This window comes from Saccopteryx bilineata, chromosome 11 (genome assembly GCF_036850765.1).
Source record: "Saccopteryx bilineata isolate mSacBil1 chromosome 11, mSacBil1_pri_phased_curated, whole genome shotgun sequence".
NCBI classification, from domain to species: Eukaryota; Metazoa; Chordata; class Mammalia; order Chiroptera; family Emballonuridae; genus Saccopteryx; species Saccopteryx bilineata.
Genome location: NC_089500.1, coordinates 20,229,490 through 20,248,416, shown reverse-complemented (window position 1 = coordinate 20,248,416; position 18,927 = coordinate 20,229,490). Strand labels below are relative to the sequence as shown.

The following is an 18,927-nucleotide window of genomic DNA, read 5'->3' as shown; positions in this document are numbered from 1 at the left end:
GCTTTAAAAAAAAAAATACAGATGACTTACTGCCACCCTGAGGCTCTGACTCAGTAAAGCCGGGGGCGGGCTGGGCTGTGTTCCTCAGTGATTCCTGTGCAAAGCCACTGAGAGGAACCCCTGCTCATTCTATCCACGGGCAAGGCCAGACCCAGTCATGGACTGGTTTCAGGTCTAGCTCCTCATCTGCATGATAAACAACCTTCACAAGCCCCGCCCCCAATGCTGCCCACTGCTGCACACCTACGTCCTAATGCAGTCAGAGAGCTACTTGAAAAGGCAGTGCTCTTTCACCCAGGCTAGAAAGACGACACTGACAGGGGTCAATGGCCACACACTCCTAACCACGTCACCCACAAGGGCGGTGGGCTGCACTGAGCCCACCCCGCTGCTCACCGCCTTCCCAGGGCAGCACCTTGGCAAGAGCCACAGCAGGTGGCGGCACGATGGCTCATCTTCTGTGGGACACGAACTACCCACAAAAATTGTTTCGTCTGGGGCTTTGGTACTGCCCTGCACATTAGCCCAGTCATCTCTCCTGAACATGCTCCCCAATCATTGAGAAAAACTGAGTATGCTTCCTGAAATGTATATTTATAAACCACTTTCCCTGCCACTGTACTAATATACTGTGCACATTATTAAAAATACATAAACATTACTTTAAATCTTGACAGAATGTGAAAAAAATTAAGTTCTAATATTTTTTTCCCACACTCTAATGGACCATCTTCCAAAAACTGACATACTCCAGCAGTGAGCGTGAAGACTCATGCTCTCACCTACTGATTCACCTCCGTGGGCACCAGATATGACTGAGTCTCGCTTCTGCCCATTTGGGATAAAACGCTTCCTGGCCTCCACCACACACTCAGAGGTTTCTGGCAGGCTGTCTTTCAAGCACCTGGCTAAAACACAAATGGCTCCTGCAGTGTAATGGACTACTCTCGTTTTGCTGAAGCTCGCTGAGGGCCTCACCCAAAGGCTGGTGGGGTCACGTCCTCACACCATTCCGGGGCTGCTCCACCCGCAACAGCGCGAGCTCACTCAGAGTGCAAAACTAAAACTTGTTGGTTCTCTGCATATGGCAATGAGGAATTTTAAACAAAATAAAGTTGATTCTGTATTGCCTCTGGATAGATTGGCGACCATCTATAAACTCCTATCATTCTAATTTTAAACACAGAACTATAAAAAAAATAGTCCAAAGGAACTTGGCTAATCACTGAACTGCCTTACTTACACGCTACACTTGGCCCCGAAGGACAACCTGTTCTCTGCGGGGACCTGCAAAGGGTCTCTTGCTCAATTTTGGATTCTTCTTCAGCACGTCTTTCTTTTGGACACTATAAAATCAGTGATAGATATCACGTATTATTTATCATCAGCATTATTACAACCGCCATCACTACACCAGAAACTAAACTGAACAGTAACTCTGTGCCAGTCATCATTCTAAGCACTTTTCATTCATCCACTCATTGGACTCTAACAGTCCTGTGAGTCAGACACTGTATTTATCCCCATGTTATAGATGCAGACACTGCAGCAAAGTGAGGTCAACTTCAGGAACTTGCCACGGTCACACAGCTGTGTTTTGAGAACCCAGGCTGTCTTGTCCTTGGACACCAACCCGCCTCATTACATGACATCTTCCTTTCCCACTAAACTTGGGCACAAAGTCAGACCATTTGCAGCCACTCTGTCTTCTAGGATCTAAATACACAGTTAAAAAAGAAAGAGTGGTTAACACAGCGTGAAAGGCATGACTACGATGTAAATAGAAATGCCATTTCATCCTGCTAGGCTTCACATTTTATTAGCTTTTTTCACTGAAAATTATTTCGGACACCTTGAAAAACTAAGCCTTACTCACATGTCACCATCACTACGAATTCCAGAATAAATCCACGTAGGGTGACAAGTTTGACTTTGACATCAGAACAAGGCTATGTAGCAAGAACAGCACACAGGAGGCACAGAAGCACGGCCCAGCACAGGGCTCTCTGCTTGACCCCACACCCACCCGAACCTGGATACATCTTACAGTAACCTGAGAAGGGAGGGGCATACACCCCTGAACCTGGTTACATCTTACAGTAACCTGAGAAGGGAGGGGCATATACCCCTGAACCTGGTTACATCTTACAGTAACCTGAGAAGGGAGGGGCATACACCCCTGAACCTGGTTACATCTTCAGTAACCTGAGAAGGGAGGGGCATACACCCCTGAACCTGGTTACATCTTCAGTAACCTGAGAAGGGAGGGGCATACACCCCTGAACCTGGTTACATCTTACAGTAACCTGAGAAGGGAGGGGCATACACCCCTGAACCTGGTTACATCTTCAGTAACCTGAGAAGGGAGGGGCATACACCCCTGAACCTGGTTACATCTTCAGTAACCTGAGAAGGGAGGGGCATACACCCCTGAACCTGGTTACATCTTACAATGACCTGAGAAGGAAGGGCATACACCCACCCTCTGCTTCACCTGCGGACATGGAGGTGTCTTAAGTGAAAGAACCTGACCAGAGTGAAACACGGGAAGGCAGAGGTAAGGCGGGGATCTGGGGAGGCCCCCTCCTCAGACATGAGCACCCCGAACATCACGTCTGACCGACCTGGTGTACACAGGTTCTAACAAGGGTTAACAAGATAGGCAAGCACCTACATTTTTAGTTCTATCAGGTTAAATTATTAGTACCTAGAGAAAGAACTGCTGTTCACATATTATCGAAACCCATCCAGATTAACACTTCTTAATCAATGGATAAGAACAGGGAAACAGATTTGCTAAATTTACACATGCGTCAAGCCAGGGAGACCTAATATATCAGATGCAAAACCCAGGATTCAAAAAGATGCACTTGCCAAACGAAACACGGGAACAAAAGGTAAAATCTCATAGCGATAACTGTTCATCCTGCTCAGCATATAAAAAATCAATTGCGCAGGTGCAGAATGAGGGTAATGCACCTGCAAGCAGCTCAGATGAATAGTGACAGGAAGTATATCAGTGGTATGTGGCGTGGAAGGATGGACTTCAAAGAAACACAGGGAAACTTTTGGGAGTTAAGGGAAAGTTCATTATTTGGATTGTGGTGGTGGTAGTTCCACAGGGGTACACATACGTCAAAATGTGTCAAATTACGCTGGCCAGTTGGCTCAGCGGTAGAGAATCAGCCCAGCAAATGGAAGTCCCGGGTTTGATTCCCAGCAGGGCGCACAGGAGAAGCAACCATCTGCTTCTCCCCCTCGTCCCCCCATCATCTCTTTCTCTTCCTCTCCTGCAGCCATGGCTCAAATGGTTCAGCAAATTGGGCCCGGGTTCTGAGGACGACTCCATGGCTTTGTCTCAGGCACTAAAATAGCTCAGTTGCCAAGCAATGGAGCAGCAGCCCAGACAGGCAGAACATCATCTGGTAGGGGGCTTGTTGGGTGGATCCCAGTCAGGGCGTGTGCGGGAGTCTGTCTCTGCATCCCCTCCTCTCACTTAATAAAAAAAATTGTCAAATTGTACATGTAAGCTAATGTGTGTAAGTGCAGTTTAAACATGTACAGTTTATTGCTGGCCAATTAAATCTCCTTAAAGTTGTAATAAATAGTTCTTGTGCATATGTGGGTGGAGGAAAGGGGAACAGAAATTTAATAGCTTGCAAACTTATTAAAAGTCAACAACATGAAATGCCACCAAAATTAATGCAACCACAGGCCTTCTAACAGAAGTTCTGCATAAGAAAGGGACTCTCTTCACCTCACCTGGCAGACCTACATTTCGAGACTGCCGTCATCAGAGAGAAAGACCGAGCGATGACCACGATAGGACAGGGTCTGAAAACCGCGCTCGGAAGGAATGGCTGTGGCAGCCAGGACGTTCAGCCCACAGCTGAGGAGAGACATCCACTTGACAGTGAGGGCTGCCACGTGTAAGAAAAGGCCCACCGTCCCGGAGAGTGGGGTGAGGGCTGCCATGTGTAAGAAAAGGCCCACCATCCCGGAGAGTGGGGCGGAACAGAGCGCGGACCCACGGGCGAAAGCAAATGGAGACCAGGTAGAGCGCCATGTAACAGAGAAATTCCTGCTAATGGAAGCTGCTAACAAGGAAATACATCTGCCAGATAAGAGTTACCTATACTGGGGATGGCCAAGCAGCGACCAAAGGGCCAGTTGCAGGACATGGTCTCCCTGCATTCTCTCAGGGAAAGCAATTTCTACTAGATGACTGCAGGCTCTCTCCTTTCTACAGGCTGTGATTCCCAGGTAAAAGAGAGTCAATATTAATAAACTGAAGTATCTTTCATCTCTATGATTTCATATTTGGACTTCACAAAGCGTGTTAGGGACAGTACAGACAGGCAATTCTTGGCAACGTTCATGACCTACCAAGGAAATAGTCCAGTTCTGTTCTTTTCTGACCTCGCAATTTGAAGATATGATGACAATATAAACTTACCAGTTTCTTTTAATACAGGATGTCATTAGCTACATTCACTACACAATTAAATAATTTCCCCCTACTTTCAGAAATTTAAATGATAAAACTAGAATTTTAACCCTGACAGGTAGAAATGCAGAGAACACCATCTAAGAGACTAAAAAGACTGACATGAGGCCACACACCTCAGCACTCTGGCACCCGCTGAGGCGGAGGCGGTGAGCGCGGGCATGGCTGGGCATGAGGGCGTGGAAGAGGGGACTGAGGTGAGCAGGGAACAGTAGGAACAGCTGAACAGCACAGTGAAGACAGCCACCCTGTGAACAAAGAGGGGAACTACTCAGAGAATGTTCTAGAAAGAAGAGATAACGCCAGAGAGGAAATTAAAAGCTATTTCTGTGTTCGGGTATCTCAAGCATCTCCTGTACCTTGTCCTAAAACAAACTGGTCCTGACTTGAAATCATAATGAATGGAGAGAAAAACAAAACTTCTTCCGACCCTGGCCCGATAACTCAGTTGGTTAGAAAGTCATCCTAATACGCCAAGGTAGAGGGTTCAATCCTCGGTTGGGGCACATACAGGAATCAACCAATGAATGCATAAGTAGATCAACAGATTGATGTTTCTCTGTTCTTTCTTTCTCTAAAATCAATTTTTAAAAAATTAAAAAAAGGTCAGGGCTGATTGAAGCTATGCTTTCAGAATCAACTGTAAAAATTCATCAAGTCATTTCTCCCTAATTACTGACCTCTCCAGTGATTCTACCATTCACTGTATTGATCACCATCCAATGAAGTGATCAGCTTTAATATTCACACCCCAAATTCTTACAGTGCTCAAGGGTTTTCCAAGGTTCCTAATGATGTCTCACTGGGTCCACATCCCTCTCTGAGGCAGGGCCAATGTTCTTTTCAAGGGTGGGGACACTGAGAACCACAGAGGTCAAAGGGTTTGTCCACCCACACATAACAGGTGGCTGAGACATTATTAGGAACAGGCCCCTGGAAACTCCCGTACAGTATGCTCCTTACAGAAAACCCAACCTGGCCCTGCTCCCCTCAGTCTGACGACGTTCTCCCACTGAAAACATGAGGCTCAGTCAGAAAACCCTCCCTACCCCCACTCCCTGAACTGTACACCAGCCCCGAACACCATACCCCTTTACATCAGAGTGAGGGGAAACCTGACACCACTCTAACTAGAACCTTATCTCAAAGCAGACTGTGAATTTAAGTCATCCATGTATGATTCTTTTAACAGTTATTTTCCCAAGGAGTCACGTTCCAGAGAGCCGTCGGCCTAAGATACCCTAAAAAGCCCACTGCCACACGTCCCAGAGTGTTCCACCCAATGACCAGGGAGATAAAACTGCCCATTCCATTCGGGGGTCACGGGGGGCTGTGTTGCCCTCCATCGTGCTTCCTCGTGTCTCTCCTCCTGGGACACACTGCCACAGCCAGGAACTTCTCTCCATGCCCTGAGAGGAGCCATCGTGCTCACTTCCAATGGCGACAGAGGCCAGCCTCCCTGCCCCCTCATTCCATCATCCTCAAACCCTCTTCCTCCTGTTTATGAAAGTGGAATGCTCCTAGTTTTGGGGGATCCCTTCTTACTATGGACTCTTATCTCCAAACTGCTCCCCTGGAAGGCCTTCAAATTCTCTCCAAACTCTACACACTTGTGGGGACCCAACCAGGGTTTATGAGTCAGGGCCGTTCCCCTCAAGGGAGCACAGGCTTTCTCTCTCAAGGAGCCCCCTCCTCGCATCTCCAGGAACACGCCCACCCACACGGGTCAGTCTGTCACCACCAGCGGGCCATGCCACAGGTGTGTCCAGCGGCACGCCCCTCCCTGGTTTCCCAGGTGACAACAGCCTAGTCTCTCCCTGTTTGTCACAGCTCCGCAACACAGCAGGGCCAGACGGGAATACGTGTGCTCACCCCCTGGACCACCGGAGCAAACAGACTACCCCTGCAGCATCCCCGCTCTCTTCCAAGAAGCACAAACAGCACAAAAAAGCATCAGACCTGACCAGCCCGATAAGATGGCTCAGTCCCCCCGCAGAGCTAGAAAGTACACCAAAACTCGAGTCTCACTGTGGACTCCTAGACATTTTTCCACCATGGAGGGGAGATGTCTATCGGTTGGCCCTCACGGTGCCCTGAGGACCACAGTCCACTCTGTCCTTGGGAAGACCATCTGGACCAGCCAGCAGGTACCACTGGGGTGAGAGTATGGCTTCTCAGGTAGTGCAAGGGCTTCTCAGCAAACAAACTGGGTCTGAATCCCAGCTTTACCCATTCACTGTCTTCAGGACCTTGGAGAAGTATTCAGGATCCCTAAATCTCTAATCTCATCTGGATGATGGTGATAACTTCCCTCAATTGGTGGTTTTAAGAACTAAACACCCTAATGTGCTGATTCTTTCTCGTGTTCCTAGAACACAGATCCTACGCCCTAAGATACAGAGCTGGTGATCCAGGAAGCAGCTTCACCCCGGGCCACACGGCCTCACACTGAATCATCCCCTTCCATTCATTATACAGAGCTTGTTTATGGCACACAAGCTATTTCCACAAGAACCTAAGCTTCTCATGAGAAGATTGCTCATCCTTGTAAACAGTATAGGAATATGGAGAAGGCAAAGTTTGTTCTGAAATAGGGCCCATCAGAGAAAAGCTGTTCTTTGAACATCCCTTGTGTCTTTATCTAACAAGCTCTAAAATGTTTCCGTTTCTCTAGGCCAGCATTTCCTAAAGAGTGTTGCACAGAACATTAGCCCCCTGAGATAACCCTTGAACAGCTTTGTGTCTTAATATGATGTGCAAACCCAGCGTGATGCATCCCCGCCTTGGAGGCTCAGAACACACGTCAACAGAACTGCTCTGAGAAGGCCTGCCTTCACAGAAGAGGCTTCATTTGATTAATCCAGGGTTTCCCAATGCATGTGACCACCTTTCTACCCTGTTATTAGAACGTACTTTTCTCCCAAAGTTCACCCCAACCTGCACATGTCTCCACGGTCCGGCCCACCCTGTCTCTGACAGCACAGTCCACGGCGCTCCAACAGACCCACTCGCCAACGAGGTCTGGCTTCCCTGGGTGCTGGTCCCTGACCATGCCCTTCGTTTATAACAGCTTTATTGAGACATAAGTCACAGAACACACAATTCACCCACTTTAAAGTACACAATTCAAAGGGTAGTAGTGCATTTGCGGAGTCGAGCAGCCATCAACACAATCAATTATAGGACATTCTCATCATCCCCTCCTTCTCTACCGCCCAAAAAATATATCCAGAAGCAATCAGTCCCCATTCCCTTCAAACCTGTAACCCCAGGCTGCCACTACTCTACTCTGTTTGTATAGATTTGCTTGTTCTGAATATTTCATATAAATGGAATCATACAATTTAGGGGGCAGACAAAAGTAGATTTACAGTTGTAATACAAGAAACTAATACAATAATAAATTAAAGAATACAAGAATAAACTGTGTTTCACGCACTCACAACTGTAAATCTACATTACCCCACACCTGTATGTGGTCTTTTGTGTCTGGCTTCTTTCACTTAGTCTAATGTTTTCAAGGTTCATCCATGCATGTAGTAGCACACATCAGTACTTTGTTCCTTTTCATAGCCAAATAATATTCCATCGTATGGCTATACCATATGCTATTTATGCATTCAACTACTGATGGATAGTTCTATTGTTTTCACCTTTTGGCTATTGTGAATAATGCTGCTACTAACATCTGTAGGTAAGTTTTTTGCCTGCACATATGTTTTCATTTCTCTTAGGTATATATTTAAGAGTGGAATTGTGGGGTCATGTGGTAACTTGATGTTTAACCTTTTGAAGAACTGCCACAGTATTTTACAAAGCAGCTGCCCCATTTTATATTTCCACTCACAGTGTTTGAGGACTCCTCTGCACTCTTGCCAACACTTGTTTTTCTCTCTTTTCAACTATAGACATCCTGGTGAACATAATACAGGATGTCATTGTGGTTTTGTGACCATGTCTTTTGATCACACTGCTAAGGTTATAATCGCTCTATTTTGCCCACCTAGATGCTTTCTTCTCTCTCTCTATGCAGCTTACTAATTCACCAAGCTCCAGGATTTTTGGCCTACGTATGTTTCCTCTCTCCAGTCAGGCTGTGAGCTCCTTAAGAAGTGGGGACAGGTCTTATATTTCTTAGTGTTCATTCAGGAAGGAGCCTATCAAATAACTAGCACTTTACAAGTGTTCATTGATCCAATTCAATGTAGGAGCTGAGGCTGGGGTTGGGGCAGACGAACACGAAGGAGAAGGCATTGGGATCTCTGACTGGAGGCAGGAGCCGAAGTAAAGAAGTAAGCTGGGGAAGCCAGTCTCCCCTCTCACAGGGAACTACAGGTTCTTATACAAAGGGCAGAATTCATGAATTAGATGTTTCATACTATTTCGCCATTCTTCTTCACGGTGAATCTCTATTTACTCTTGTCTAGACATGGTGAGTTCAATAGGGACACGGACAGTGAACAAGGCCTCTTATCACGTCTCCTCTTCCTTCCTTCAGCATGGCAGGACTGTGTGTGAACTCTCAGGATGGGGATAGAGGACTGGTTTTACCCCCTGAGCTCCCACGGAGCCCCCACCACCACCCACAAGTGATGGAGTCACCCTGAAAGCCACATCCCCAAAAAAACACCTCAGTCCCCAGTAAATCAAGAGAAGCCAACTGAGTCAGGGCCTCCAAAGACTGGAAATCATTAACTTTAGTTTCTCACACCCTTTATTTTGCCCAGCTGTTACGGAGGCCTGGGTTCAGAGCCCACTGTGTGAGGCCATGGCTACTTGAATCACATAATTATTTCAATAGCTACTGATGAGTCAGGCGAGCACAACACATAGTTGTGCACAGTTGAATTGGCAAGCCTTGTGAAATGAATGTGTTCTGGTATTTGAAATTGACAGAGAAGGCCCTGATTGGAAATACAGCGAAAATTTCCCTGCATCAGACCAGTGGGTCTCCTCTTTCTTAGCACAGCAAGGATTCTTCTAAAGTATCTCTCAGATCAATAACAGAAACCCTGAGCTGCTGACAATAGAACATTCAAAAATAGCTCTCTCCTGTGACCACTTGTGCTGGTCTTAAACTTCCAATACATGTTCATGAGCAAAAATTGCTTAAGAATTTCAGCAAAATTAAGTTGGCTGAACTTTGGGACTCAGCAGGTAAAATGAATATAAACTTTAAAACTTTGAAGAAAACCCATAAGGTGCAAATCCTGGTCCAGCATTAACATTCAAACCCCTCAATCATCAACTGCATTGCCCTAAGCAAGATGGGATCACCACCACTCTGGCTGCCCACATCCCCGCCCTTCTAATGGGTGTGATAAGAACCCAAACAAGGGAAATAACGGGAGTGTAGAACAACCATGGGCCCAGCTTCAGGCATGGACAGGAAGAATGGAGCCTTCTAGGCAAGAGGACTTGCAATGTGAATAAAGCTGGAGGCTGGGAGATTCTCAAAGGGAACCTCCAGAAGTCTCTGATAGCAACTTCTGATACATCTAAGTGCAACCCAGACATTTGGTCAAACACTAGTCTAGAAACTGCTGTGATGGTATTTTTAGATCAAATTAACATTGAAAGCAGTAGACTTGGAGTAAAGCAAATTACCCTCCATAATGTGGTGGGCCTCATCCAATCAGTTGAAGGTTATACAAGAGAAAAACTGAGCTCTCTCAAAGAAAGAATTCTGCCAGTAGACTGTCTTCAGACTCAAAATGCAACACCAACTCTTTTCTGGGTCTCCAAGCCTTGAGCTAATTCCTTAAAATAAAAATCCTCCACTTTTCTCTCTGTGCACATGCGCGCGCGCGCGCACACACACACACACACACACACACAGACTTCATGTTGGTTTTGATTCCCTAGAAACTTAGCCTATCTTCTTAGGAAATAACCTGTGCCTTTCCTTCAAAGATTGGGGGCGGGGGGGGGGTAGGAGCAAAAATGAGATCTACTTAAGTGGCTAAATCCAAAACCACTATGTGTGACTATTAATTTGAAATTTCTATTTCAGCCCCAAATGCTTGACATCTTCAGGAATTGGTGGAGAGTCCTGGTTCCTTCAGAAAGGAGCCATGTGAGATCTCTAAAATGAAGGGTGATCCTATAAAATGGATTCACTCCACCAGGAAAGAAGGAGGGCCAAAATGAAGTCAAAGAGATGAAATGCTAGGTATTTACTGCACTGCTCAAACGATAAAATGAGTCTGAGGAGCCACTGTCTCTAAGCCTAGACTGCATTCACAAGAATAAAATAAAGACATGAAGAAATGTGGTAATAAATAGAACTTGGGCTCATTTTGTTTTGAAGATGTTTCCTCGATTCTAGAACCACCATTCCCATCATTGAGCAAAAGCAGCAAATCTGCTCGCTGGTTACTCAGGAAAACTTCTGGGCTGAGTTGGTTCTTACCTGGCCATCTGCTTGTAGGCTTCTTCCGCCACAGCAAAGATGTGGGGGTCCATATCCCCCATGTTTTGGCCGCTGTAGGCACAGATGACATCTTGTCCATAGATTGGCAACTGTTCATAAGGATTAATGGCAACAAGCACGATACCTGCAAACAGACAGTGCAGTCAGGTTCTGGTAACACAATGGCCCCAGCATCAGCTAATAAAAGCCTTTGTTCATTATAGCAAGTCTAAAGAATAGGATGGTAACAGAATGAGTCTTCACCAATCACTCAACTAAATCATTACATATCTTTGGGTTTCCTAGGCACCATGCTAGGTCATGGTAGAGAAGACAATGGCAGGGCAGGCTTCTAAATAATAAACACACACACACACACACACAGAGAGACACAAAAATGCTCAAGAAAATGAATTAATAAAATAGACATGTGCTAAGTATTGCAGGATCAGAGAGAAGAGAATGCTTAACTCTGAGAACAGGTGTTAGGCTTAAAAAGCCATCTCAAAATTAAAAAATCTAATAAAGGGACTATTAATTATTCATTTTTGTATGGGTTATCTTAAGTAAAATACAAGCAACTTGTGGACACAGAGTGTGGTTTACACATCTCAAGGTTAAATCTTGGCTCAGCCAGTTATATACTGGGTGACTTAGGCAAAGCACCCAACCACGGTGCCTCAGTTAACAGGCCTGTAAAATGGGGATAAGAACTGCCATTTACCTGGGTTATCCTGAGGATAATTAACAGAAAGAACACTGAGACCAGCCCCTTACAAAGTAAGCTCTGAGTGTTGGCTAGTTTTGATGATCTCACATCACATTATATCATAAGTATTCGCTTTTATTTCACCATTTTTTCCATCTTGTGTCCCTAAAAGGAGACTCTGCAACAGTGGACTCCAGAAATGCATGTTGATTGAAGAATCAATAAATCCTCTAACCTTTCAGATCTTTTATGGAAAGGTAAGGGAAGTTGATATTTGAGAATATAAAAAGAAAAAAATACAAATGCAATCTTCAAGGTAAGACAGATATCCGTGCCTTTGCTTTCACATAAGAGCACATTCTGGATGTTAGAAGAACCACTGTCAGCGCTTCAAAACATACAAGCTTTTCCAGTCATGTGGAGAAGACAAGACAAGAATGGAAAGGTCATTGCCAAACAGGCGACCTCTCTCACTGTGTTACCTTCCAGTGTTGGAAACGACAGAGTCAGGAGAATGACAAGACAGACTACAGACTGGGAGAAATATTTGCAAAACCACAGCTGATAAAGGACTATATGATCCAAAATATACAAAGAACTCAAAACTCAACAATAAGGATACAAACCGCCCAATTAAAAAATGGGCAAAAGACATAAACAGACACCTCACCAAAGAAGATGTACAAATGACAAATAAGTATCTAAAATGATGCTCCTCATCATATATCATTAGGGAAATGCAAAGGAAAACACTAATAGATGACACTGCACACCTATTAGAATGGCCAAAACCCAGAACACTGACAATATCAAAAGCAGCCAAGGATGGAAGCAACAGAAACTCTCATTCACTGCTGGTGGGAATGCACAATGGTACAGCCCCTTTGACAGTTTCCTACAAAACTGAACATCCTCATGCCATATGGTCCAGCACCCACACTCCTCAGTGTTTATCCAAAGGAGCTGAAAATGTATATCCACACAAAAACCTGCACATGGAGGTTTATGGCAGCTTTATGATTACCAACACTTAGAAGTAACTAAGATGCCCTTCAACAGGTGAGTGGATGAAGAAACTGCAGCACATTCAGCACTAAAAAGAAATGAACTATCAAGATATGAAAAGACCTGGAGGAACCTTAGATTCATATTACTTAATGAAGGAAAGCAATCTGAGAAGGCTACACATTGTGATTTCAACCACATGACACTTTATAAAAGGCAAAATGATGGAGACAGTGTCTAAGATCAGAGGTTGCCAGGGGTGCGTGGACAGCACAGATGACTTTGAAGACAAGGAAAACTCAGCCGGGAACAGGGACAGGAGTGCGCTCGGGGGTAGGAGCAGACGCCCAAGCTAGGACGCCATTCTCCTAAGCCCCCGGGGCCGTGCCTGAGCCAGTCAAGCCACGCAATGCGGGCCACTGCTTCCTGGGCTGAGCTGCGATTAGCACCAGTCACCACCCCACAGAGATGAAGGGCAGCCGACCTAAGCCCCATTCACTGACTGCAAACCTTCCAAGGTGCTTTTCATATAAATGAGGAGTGAAAGTAGGATGCTTACCCACTGGAGTTGAACACAGAAAACCTAAAGTTAAGTTTATTGGCAGGATATGTTTATAACTCTGATTACATGTGTACAAACATATACTTGTAATTAGTAAAAAGTGGCGGTGGTGATTTAAAACATTTAAACAGGAGGAACTTGACTACTGGTCAAGTTCAAACCCAGGCAGCCAAGAGCTCTCCCCACTTACCACAGTAAGTGTAGATATGGTTGGACTCCAGGAAACGGACCTTTAAATTATGCAAAACAGCAGGCTCGTGTAGATAGCTAAGTGCAGTGAGGTCATTTTCTCCCACCAAGATATCTGGATTCCGCAAGAAGGGCAGCTGGTTGCTTTGGGCATCGATGGGGTGTTCCCGAATCTAAATGCAAGTAACAGACACAACAAGGCAGAGTTATGAAGCATTTCGGCTGTCTTTGACCCCCGTCTGGTTGGCTAGGATTGCTATCCTGACACGACCATCAGTGATGAAGATAAAGAACGTGTTTTACAGAAAGGCAAACTGAGCAGAAGACCTGTGCTGCCACCAGCCACCGGCCCCGGTGGAACGTTCAGTGGAATTTCCTGATCACATAATCCCAGTGTACCAAGGTGCAAGGCTGGGCGGCACGAGAAATTCAGGAAGTACAACTGGATCTAATACAGTGTTCCCATAGACACGGACAACAGTACGGTGAGAGCCAGAGAGAAAGGGGATCGGGGAGGTGGAAGTGGGCAAAGCAGGGCAAACGGGGAGGGAAGACGTGGCTTTGGGTGGCGAGCGCACGATGCAGTGTGCAGATGATGTTTTATTGATCTGCACACTTGAAACCTGTACAGTTTTATTAACCAATGTCACCCCAATAAATCCAATTTAAAAAAAGCATTTTGCTTCTTATCAAAAAAAATACTTACTGGGTTTTTCATTCTAGTTGCAATAGGAATGCTGTTCTTTCTCCCATGCAAGAAACCTTTGGTTTGCCCCATTTCATACTGGTGTTTCTTTACTCTCTCTCCCATCAGCTAGCACCCTCACTTTTCATTTGGATTACCTTGCAAACTAACAAACTGCCCTCTATAAGTGCCCTCAAGATGTACATTTTTCTACAATTTAGCTGTAAGCTACTCTAGGGAAATAACTTTACTTTGATCTAAAGTAAACAGGAACTTGAGAGGGTGTGTGTGTGTGTCTGTGTGTGATTGTGTATGTAATCAGGGAGTATGACTATACATCTCACGTTCACATCTCAAGTGCAGGGTATATCCTTGTATTCTTCGCACAGCACTGGACCACATAAGTGTATTGGCAGAGATGTTTATAACTCTGATTACATATGTACAAACATACACTTGTAATTAATAAAAAGATGGCGGTGGTGATTTAAAACATTTAAATACCATTGACTACTGGTTATGTTGTTTCATCTGAGTGTTAAGTTTCTTACAGCTTCTGAAGAATCATCTGAGAGCTTATAAAAACACAGTTTCCCAAATGTGACTTATGACCAGGATTTCTCAGTGGGGCCCAGAAACCCGAATTTTAAAAAAAAATCCCTAAGTAGTTCTGATACAGGTGGGCCATTGTTTTAAGAATCACTATTCTCTGTATAAGCCTTTCATTATATTTGATGGACATAGCCTCGATTTACTGAGGTAACAGTCAAATTTCAAGAGAATATAAATATCAGTGTCCCCTCCCACCTCACTCCTAGAGGGACTTGTAATGACCAGATCTTGAGGTATATTAATGAACCCAGTAATTAAAGGACTGTGGTAGCAGTGCTAAAACACACAGGTAAGTGAAATGTAATAGCAGATCCAGAAATACACGCAAGCACATATGGAAAATCTGTTCGTGGTAACATCAAAACTGCAAATACATGATTAAAGGGAATTTTCAGGTAAGAGTAGCAAACTAGTAGCCACTGAGGAAAAGAAAATATTAGGCCAGTGTTTTATGCTTCCTCCCTCTTACCAAAATAAATTTTAGATAGAACAAATGTGAAAACTAAAAACCAAAAAGAAAAACGAAACCAACAAAGTAAACATGGGCAAATATTTGTAAAAGTTTTAGAAGGAATGACTTTTTTTAAAGATTGATGCAAAAGCTAGAACAATGTAGGAAAGTATTCATTAGTTTCCCTAAAATATAGAACTTTAAAACCACCATAAAACACATCCTAGGCAGAGTAAAATGGGAGAAGGGGACAGTAATTATGCTTTACTAATTGACAGAATTAACAATCTTAATATCCAAAAAGTTTAAAGAAATCACACAGAACACCAACTCCCAAACAGAAAACTGTTCGTAGACTACAAGTCACAAAATAAGAACTACAAATGAACAATACATGAAAAACTATTCAATGTGACCATTAACCAACATGAGGCAAATAAAAGGTTATTAGAACTGATATTATCCATCATCTGAACAAAGATATACAAACTGACAAGCCCCTTAGTAGGAAGGGTACAGGCAAAGAGTCTGCTGCTTGTGGGTCAGAAAGACTGACCCTTTCCAGAGGGCCACTGGCAACACCTGGCCAGAATTTTTCATGAATATACTCGTTTATGGCTTCGGGAGACACTCTTACAAACCAGCAAAGATATTGACTCACTGAAGCTATAAATATGAAGTAAAACATGACACAGACCTCTATTTATGGCCAGGCAGCTACACACAGCATTGTGCTGAATCTAAGAAAAGGCATGTTGCAGAAGGAAATATGTCACATGACTGCATTTTTAAAAAACTGTATGTTAGCCTGAGCTGTGGTGGCGCAGTGGATAAAGCGTCGACCTGGAAATGCTGAGGTCGCCGGTTCGAAACCCTGGGCTTGCCTGATCAAGGCACATATGAGAGTTGATGCTTCCAGCTCCCCCCTCCCTTCTCTCTCTCTGTCTCTCCTCTCTCTCTCCCTCTCCTCTCTAAAATGAATAAATAAATTTAAAAAAAAAGATGCTTTAAAGAAAAACTGTATGTTAAAGTCTGCCTGGGGCAATAGCCCTATAAAATATCAATAGTTATCTATGTTAGTGAGGTTTCGTCTTTGTATGTAGTTTTCTAATATTAATTTTTTTATTTTTAAAAATATTAATCAAGGCTCTTTTCCTTCTGTGAAAAGCTCTTTTTATTTACACCAAACTTACTCCATATAGGAGACCAGTAAACAACTATCATGTACGTGATGCAGACAAAATTCCAAAAGGTGGGAAACAAGGGGAAGTGGAGTGTTGAGAATTGACTTTCTTTTCATTAATGCTCGAGTGGTTGGCCCCCTTCACCTCCTGCTAAGTTAGTGGTACCACAGGGACTAACCAGCCCTCCGTCTCGGAGCCATTCTGAAGACTTCTCCGTGAGTCCCTCCCCTTAGGAGAGAGAACGTCTGCTCCTCTGCTGCGCCTCTCCCTGTGGTCCTCCAGCCGCTGGGTGAGAACCACAGGGCCAGCCCAGGGCAGAGCCTCAGAGCTCACCCAGCCAACTCCAGTTTCCAGATTAGAATGCCGGGACCTGAGTCCAGGGTCTTTAAACCCTGAAGCAGAAATGCTGGCAGTCCATCTTTTGTCAGATGACTCTCCCCTCAAAATACTCCCCCGCAAGCATGCAGAGGGAAGCGCATATGCAATTTTGCGAAAGCAGGTCCACAAATAAGCTGGTGGTGTTGGTTACAGTGAAATTGACAGGGAGGGAAAATGCCCAGAGCAGCAGGAAAGAGGCAGAACTGCGAGCTCAGCACTCAGAGTGACACTCTGGGTGTGTGCGCACGCTTCGAGGGGGGCGGAGGGAACCAGGGACACAGGAACAGATTTTTTTTTTCTTTAACAGGAATTTGTTTCTAAGTCTAACATTTACAACTAACATGGCTTTATTTGAAATCTAAGTGTTTATGATGTGACCAGGGACCATGAACTTTCTGGCACAAAAGACTTCCCTATATAATAACTAGGCCTTTAGAGGTGGAAAAAAAAGATGGAAAGTGAACACATCACACAATTAATGCTCAGTCAGCCACCTGGAACGAACCTTAGCCTCCCCCCCTTGAGACCAGGCACAGGCAGGGGTCTCCAACTAGTGCCCACCTAGCATACAGGACAAGGCAATACTTGATCACTACTGAGGGAGATAAAGGGGAGGGGATTAGTCTGTATTTGCACTCTCTAATAGAGTACCAAACGTGCTAGTGAAATTGAACTTGCCCTGGCCAGTTGGCTCAGTAGCAGAGCATCAGCCAGGCATGTGGAAGCCCTGGGCTCAGTTCCTGGCCACAGGGCACACAGGAGAAACAACCATCTGCTGCTCCATCCTTCCCCTCCCCCCTCTCTTCCCCTCTCTCAGCCATGGCTCAAACTGTTTGGGCAAAGTTGGACCGGGCACTGAGGAGGGCTTCATGGCCTTGCTTCAGGTTCTAAAATAGCTCGGTTGCCAAGCAACAGAGCAGCGGCCCAGATGGGCTGAACATTGCCTGGTAGGGGGCTTGCCAGGTGGATCCCAGTCAGGAGCGCGTGTGGAATCTGTCTCTGCCTCCCCGCCTCTCACTTAATAAAAAAATAGTAATTAAATTTATTAAAGTTAAATGCCATTAAAACTTCAGTGTCTCAGTCACAGTAGCTGTGTTCAAGGGTCCAGTAGCCACAAGTGGCTAGTGACTACCACACTGAACAATACAGAGAGAGGACATTCCATTCACCACAATGTTCCTTTGGATAGAGCTTATCTAGATTGCTCTAAACTCTGTGGCTCTGTGATTCTAGGATACTTAGTTGGTGCTCAACAAATATTAGTCGAAAAGATGTCTAATTTATTCACGACCTCTCCCTTACCTCAACTCCTGTCCATGTTACACGGCACTAGAGCAAGAAAACAAAGATCTGAATCACAACTCCCAACACAAAGACTTAAAGCAAGTACTCAGCACATTCGGTAAAGAAAGCCCACTTCTTCCTTCTACTCTATCTACCCACAGAACCAGGAGATCTAGAGAAAAGACAAGCTAGTAGAAATATGGTTACCAGCTGACAAGGAGACCCCGAGGAGCTACAGATACTATACCCTGGTGAAAATGGCACCCAACTAGTAATTACACCCTACACTCAAGGTCTGGCCATCAGCTAAAGCAGTGGCTCCTAACACCTCCTGTACGTCGGAATCCCATGAGGAACTTTAAAAACAGATATTCGTGTCCTATCCCCAAATTCTGATTTCAGCTGTCTGGCAGCTATCCGGGCTTTGTGATTTTATACAAAGCTCACCAGGGGTTTCTAATGTGCAGCAGCCAAAGGTGAGAACCACCACTGAACTCAATTGCTGTGTGGCTATAAGTCCATCTCTTCACTTCCTTAGACTACAGCTTCCCTAATGGTAGGATGAGAGGGCTGGTCCCAACACTCTGTAAGGGCCCTTCCAACTCTATTGGCCTAAAGCATTTAACTTAGATCAGTGGATGAAGGGGTATTCTCTTTCATGAAATCAGAAGAGCTGCCTGCCAAGAAACCAAAGTGAAGGAAGCTGTATTCCCAGATAATAGGAGACTGAGCTGTGAACCACTTACACTCACTCTAGTAGCAAGGGTACAGCTCTAGGTCCATTTAATGTGTATCAAAGAACTGTTTTTACATTATGCCCTGAACAAGGAAAACAGGCACAAGTATTTGTTGAATCAGTGTTTTGCTGTGTCATATTCTGTAACAGTTCTGTGTTTAAGTCTTCTCACCATCTTCTCCAGTCCCTCTAAAGATCATGCTTCTTAAAGAG

General features: G+C 44.7%; 1 protein-coding gene across 2 annotated transcripts in view; it reads right to left on the bottom strand.

The window, feature by feature from the left end:
* Window positions 1-18,927, bottom strand: part of MYO5B (myosin VB) — a 319,106-nt gene that overhangs the window by 160,307 nt on the left and 139,872 nt on the right. For both annotated transcript variants that reach the window (XM_066246550.1, XM_066246549.1), the window contains exons 3-4: window positions 13,386-13,557; window positions 10,920-11,064 (exon numbers count right to left, since the gene is read on the bottom strand). In XM_066246550.1, the coding sequence (XP_066102647.1) occupies window positions 10,920-11,064; window positions 13,386-13,557 (317 nt within the window). The remainder of the gene's footprint in view (window positions 1-10,919; window positions 11,065-13,385; window positions 13,558-18,927) is intronic.